Here is a 6,000-nt window from a genome sequence, read left to right as displayed (position 1 = left end):
ATTCATTTTATTAATGAATCATCTGAGATGACTGGAGCACACTGTACTTTACAGCCATGTCTTCGTCATCACTGCTAATGTCTGTACCTTGGCGGAGTCTGAGCTCTTCATGTAGGGTTCAGTGCAGTGGGTGATCCCCCCCTGCAGGACTTTCTCAATCCTGGCCACCAGGAAGATCTCCGGATGGGGGCATGTGACTGAGAACACCCCCTTTCTGGGGTACTGGAGAGCCCCCTCTGGGAGCCCACTGGCCTGCCTTTGGCCAGCCAGGGGAACATCACCACTGCCATTGATGTGCACGTCCTGCCCGCTACTAGAGCCTGATGTCATTTGTCGGACCAACGGGTGGTTGAGATCCACGTGGAAGTCGGCCGAGATCTTTCTACTGTTCTGGACGTCAAAGAGCGACAGCACCACGTAGAAAGGCTCCACCTTTAATGAAAGGAGGAGAGGAAGAAAAATATTTTTGTGACTATAGTTGGAAGATGAGAAACAAACAGAAAGAGTAAAGAAAATAGAAAGGGAAAGTTTAAGGGATACCATCCTTCCTAATGCACTTCTCATTTTCCATCAAGTCAAAATGTACCATTGATGTAATCGATCTTCCCATTCACTATTTCCACTGTGGTTTTGGTTACGCAAACCCATTTGTGTGTGTGTGTATGTTCTGAGTAGCAGAGCTAATAACTTAGGTTTCCCAGCTGAGTGCTGAGTGTAGCAGGAATCCTCCTTCTTCAGAGACAGAGACCTTGGAGAGTGACGGCAGGAAACCAGCCTCCGACTGGCGTTAATGCATGGTGGGAGGCCCAGGCTGGTTGCCATGGTAGCGCCCATTCCTTATGCCAACAACACCAGTTTTGACAGGGGCCAGCCAAGTGGGCCATCTGAACTGTCTGTGATCTTCTTAACTGATTTAGACCTCGCCCTCGTTTGCTAAAAGGACATTTCCCAGAATTATCCTGTAAGCATGTTTCTGTCCTTGCAAATACATGTGCATTCATAGAAGTGTGCCTTCTGGGTCAACTTGGATAAAAATACTGTAAAGTTTTACACCTTCAACTATATTTGTACATTTCATTGAAACATACATTAGTTGTGGGTCCCTCTTCATTCTCTGCAACACAGCCCTGCAGGTTGAAAGACAGGTCATGACAGTTGACCAGGACCCTCTTCCCAAACTTCTCTTCAAACTGACGCACGTCTGGCTCAATGCCAGAGAAGTCCAGTTTCTGTGGAAACAGGAGATGATGTCAAAAGGGTTGCCGAAACAAAAATCTTTGGTCATTAAACAAGAGCAAAACTGACTGTGGTGCTAGTAAGAAATTAAAACAATGCTCATACAAAATGCACAGGACTTTGTAGTCAGGGATTATCTTGTGCATCTGTCACCTGTGTGTCAGGGTCCAAAGTGAACAGCTTCAAGCGAGCTTCACTCCTTGTTTTGGACTCAATATCTCTGGCAGTCTGTTACAAACAAAGCAACAAACGTTATTCAACATCAGTAACAGCTTATTATTTAAAAAGGAAGAGGGAAGGAAACAACCATGATGTCCATATCAGAGGCCTGGGTTGGAAATACAATATCAAACTTAAAGTAGGAATGAGCATGTAATCAGGAAATTCAAAGACAATGTAAATTCACATTTTGTAAAGTCCAAGTCAGAAACCATTTGTTTTTTTTCTCCATTTTCCTCTTTAGTTTTCGATTGTGTTTACTGTAAAATTATTTATTTAGAATGACCTCATCTGTACAATAAAAAGTAAGAAAAGTACATTTGTAACAGATGATAGTAAAATGTTTTATCGCTGCACAGCCAAAAGCTTTGGCAGCATAATATGAACATGACAGACCTTTTGTGACGTATTAGGATTGTATTCATATACTAATTTTGACAAACTCTTATAGAGTATCTTTCTACTTTTAAAGCTGAATTAACTTTTTTGCCACTTTGATGCACTGCAACAGCTGACACTGACATATTATCATCTCTAAAGTTGTTATGGCTAAGTATTAGCAGTGTACAATTATAGAATAATAATAATTATGTACTATTATATTAACATTAAATTCAGTTCAATTACTTTAAAACTGTGCCATTGAATGGCTGTAAATACAATGTTCATACAAAAAGAAAAAAATGTCCTATGGACCATGGACTAAGGACTTCACAAATGACAGGACATCCAGTGACCTATAGCATGGTGCAACACAGTCACTGCCAAACACTATCAAAATCTTTAAAATCTGGAAAATATTTTGTTAGCACAGCGCTAACAGCAGGTTTAAAACGTGATCAGGCACGCGCACGCATGCACGCACGCACACACACACACACACACACACACACGTCAAAACATCCAAGAAGGGTGAGATGACAAAAAGCCACTCAAGCCAAAAAGAAACATCACACAAGACACCAGGTGACTGCAGCAGCTTTTCCATGACGTTACACAAACTGAAGTTTCACAGAGGTTTATTGATCAAATTTGAACTCTTTCATTTCATTGTTTTTATATATATATATATATATGTCCCTTTGTGGTTGAAAGCCACATTATTTATGGAGAAATAAGAAGTGAGTATTTTCAAGTTTAAAAAATTTGTGCTTGCATAGACTTGGGTGGAGTTCGCATATGACTGAACATCCAAAACTTTTTTACTTCTGGAGGACAAATTGTTAAAAGAAGAACCACAAAAGCAGGCGGCTCAGGTCAAAGGTTTTGAGTGTACTGCTCACCTGGAAGGTGGTCACACATGACTTGACATCCAGTATGGAGCCAATGTCTGTTTTAGTCTCTCCCTGTTGTTTTATGCATTGAATTTTGTTAGCAAAAAGAATGAAAGAAAACCCCCATGCAGGCCGGTTAGCTCAGATGGTTAGAGCGTGGTGCTAATAACGCCAAGGTCATGGGTTCAATCCCCATACTGGCCACTGGTTGTAATTTATCAACTCAAGGTGTTTGCATTGTCCTGCTCACAAACGAGAGCTATGTGAGTAAGGGACCGCGTGTCCTAACGGACAAGGCGTCTGACTTCGGATCAGAAGATTGAGGGTTCGAGTCCCTGCGTCATTTATGGAGAAATAGTTCCGGCATAATACAGCAGACCGTATAAGAAGTAAGTATTTTCAAGTTTAAACAATTTGTGCTTACATAGACTTGGGGGCACTTTGCACACGACTGAACATCCAAAACTTGTCCGTTTCTTTTTTACTTCTGGAGGACAAATTGTTAAAAGAGCCATTGTCTGTTTTAGTCTGTCCTTGTTGTTTTATGCATTGAATTTTGTTAGAAAAAAGAATGAAAGATAACCCCTACAGCAGGCCGATTAGCTCAGATGGTTAGAGCGTGGTGCTAATAACGCCAAGGTCATGGGTTCAATCCCCATACTGGCCACTGGTTATAATTTATCATCTCAAGGTGTTTGCATTGTCCTGCTCACAAGCAAGAGCTTAGTGATTTAAACAAGTTCTGCCCCTCTTGTGCCAAGTTACAAAGACTTCACGCATGACAGGGAAGGGATGGGTCATGGGTTCAACCCCCATAATGGCCAGAGGTGATAGTTTAACAACTCAAGGTTGTTAAGTCATATGTGACCACCTTCCAGGTTGGTGTTTGCATTGTCCAAACACCAAAGGTTAAACCTTTGGACAATGCAAACACCAACCTGGAAGGTGGTCACATATGACTTAACATCCAGTATGGAGCCGTTGTTAGTTTTAATCTGTCCTTGTTCTTTTCTGCATTAAATGCTGTTACTAATCAGAAAAAAATACCTGGCTCTGCAGTCCTAAATGCTGCACTATGTTGACCAGTTGCTTTGTCCTTCTGCTGCTGTTCAGTGCCGGACAGGTGGTTTACAGTGGATTTATCAGAGCTTTTTAATTGAACCAGCTGCCTGCTGCTGCTAAAAACAATGTCGATGGGAGCAATGAGCGTGAAACAAAACATTAAAGTCATGGGCCTGAAAATCAAATAAGTGATGCTAAAACACGTCAAATTCACCTCTCACATACACACATTTTTTTATATATAAATAAATTGATCAGTTCAGCTTTAACTCTATATGTTGACTTGCTAAGTACATCAAATCACAGAATATGCCTTTTAAGTGTTTGTTCTCAGACTGCCACGTTCCACTGTGCACTGTTCAGCACCAGTGTTGGCCTCATCCGGCCCCTACATTTGGAAACCATACACACTATACCAGATGTTTGCTTGTTAGCACCAACAGCAAATGCAGGGACCTGGTGGCAGGAAATACATTTGTTTATCAATTCCATTAAAGCAAAGCTCCAGTTACAGTCCAGACTGTTTGCAAGTGAAGCCATATGGCCCCTCCAGACATCCAAAGCACCTCCACAGTGTGTGGAATAATCCATATGGTGTGGCTTGTTGTGTGGTCAAACAGAATTAGAGAGCATTGTTTAATGCTACTACAGATGGAAAAAACAGGCTACCTGAAAGCTGTCTTGAAAACTTCCGGAGGAGAGGTCTGTTTTTCCATGCTCCTCATCTGTTGAAGAGATCAACATGAGCTCTGTTAGCTGAGGCAAAAACTTAATGTGTTGGTCTCTGCCTCTCTATGAAGAAGAAGAGAGGATTACATAAGAAAATAATATTGTTGTCATCAAGCATGAGTCATTTTTATAAGAAAAATCCTAGAGATAAATTATTCCATGGGGTACAGTTGCATTTAGGAATCCCGCAGGTGCAGCAAGCATTTAAAAACATGAAGACGCAAACACTGTAAGACAGGCAAATAAACACTTGCAACAATAATTGAGCTGCTAAGACAAAAAACAAGATGTCAAAGATAAATGCATAAGGACCCACCATCATGCAGGTCTCCGTTCCTCTTCTCCTGCATGGCCTGTTCAAAGCTGCTGTGGAGAATCTTGTTGAGTGTGCCAATCCACTCCTCCATCTCTGCTTCGCTGTCTGCAGCCAGCAGGAACGTGCTCTTATCTTGCATCTTCAGCTCAAAGGCAAACCGGCGCACTTTGCTGTTCTGAAAGAACATAAATGCAAACAGTGAATTAATACCTTTTGGCCCTTTCAAGTTTTAATTACATTCCAGCCCTTTAGAGGGCCTTTTCTTCAAGAATGCCCATTTTCTTTTATCTAAATTCATAATGTGCACTATAGTATCAAACACCTCAGTGCTTTAGGTTTTTTACCTGAACAACCCCCATGCACGAGTCAAGAAAGATGGTTCCTTTGGGTTCCTTTGAAGTGTTCTCATCCTTGTAGAAGTTCAGGTTGTAGGATCCATCTCCCAGTTGGGCCAGATGGAAGTACCTCCTCTTGAAGGACTAGAGGATGAAGATAGAGAACGTAAACATCCCAAATGGCCTCTTTCTCTCTAAAAATACTACGAGGATTGAGATGGAGCATGGGAAAGCTCAAGGGTACAATGAATAAGTACGACAAGTTCTGGGCTGCCACTGATTTGATTTCCATATGTGCAGAGAAAAAGAGAAATGGAATGGCGAAAATCCAAGATTTGTACTTACCGATCATTGATAACAGAATATTATTTGAAGAAATTAGGTGCAATTACGACAGATAAGAAACTTTCCAAATATTGTCAACTCAGTAAGACACTTACTAAACTCTCAAACATATTTTATATAAAAACTGTATCAAGAATGAAAATTGTTATCAAAAGGGGAAGGAATAATGAATAGATCTGCATGCCAAAAGACTGATAGCACTCTTTTGGAAAAGACTAGCAGACCAATTATCACACTATAGGCAAGGCAGCTGCTATCAAGTCTTCCATTAGAAAAGGTTACGGGTTTTTGGTTAGTTGTTTTTTAAAATGCCTTAATGTGTGCTTTCATTTATGCTGCATTTTATTTTATATTTCTGTGTGTCCATAAGAACAAATATATTGTTTAAAGCTATCAAAAGTCAAATAACACAATTAATTTAAAGGAGTACTTCAACAATATAGTACTGTTTTTCCAGTAAATTGTAGGTCTTTAAATTTGTGAG

General features: G+C 40.5%; 1 protein-coding gene and 2 non-coding genes across 5 annotated transcripts in view; 2 read left to right on the top strand and 1 right to left on the bottom strand.

Annotated features, from left to right (window-relative positions):
- The window catches only part of dock9b (dedicator of cytokinesis 9b), a 70,528-nt gene that overhangs the window by 25,986 nt on the left and 38,542 nt on the right, over positions 1-6,000 (bottom strand). For all 3 annotated transcript variants that reach the window (XM_046053466.1, XM_046053475.1, XM_046053485.1), the window contains 6 exons: positions 5,181-5,315; positions 4,837-5,011; positions 4,461-4,516; positions 1,390-1,464; positions 1,089-1,229; positions 88-432 (listed from right to left, as the gene is read on the bottom strand). In XM_046053466.1, the coding sequence (XP_045909422.1) occupies positions 88-432; positions 1,089-1,229; positions 1,390-1,464; positions 4,461-4,516; positions 4,837-5,011; positions 5,181-5,315 (927 nt within the window). The remainder of the gene's footprint in view (positions 1-87; positions 433-1,088; positions 1,230-1,389; positions 1,465-4,460; positions 4,517-4,836; positions 5,012-5,180; positions 5,316-6,000) is intronic.
- trnai-aau lies at positions 2,860-2,933 on the top strand. Its single transcript has one exon. It is a non-coding gene; the product is annotated as a tRNA-Ile (tRNA).
- Positions 3,323-3,396, top strand: trnai-aau. Its single transcript has one exon. It is a non-coding gene; the product is annotated as a tRNA-Ile (tRNA).

Source organism: Micropterus dolomieu, linkage group LG01 (genome assembly GCF_021292245.1).
Source record: "Micropterus dolomieu isolate WLL.071019.BEF.003 ecotype Adirondacks linkage group LG01, ASM2129224v1, whole genome shotgun sequence".
Taxonomy (NCBI): domain Eukaryota; kingdom Metazoa; phylum Chordata; class Actinopteri; order Centrarchiformes; family Centrarchidae; genus Micropterus; species Micropterus dolomieu.
Note: the sequence above shows the minus strand (reverse complement) of the source record. Positions and strands in the feature narration are given on the sequence as shown.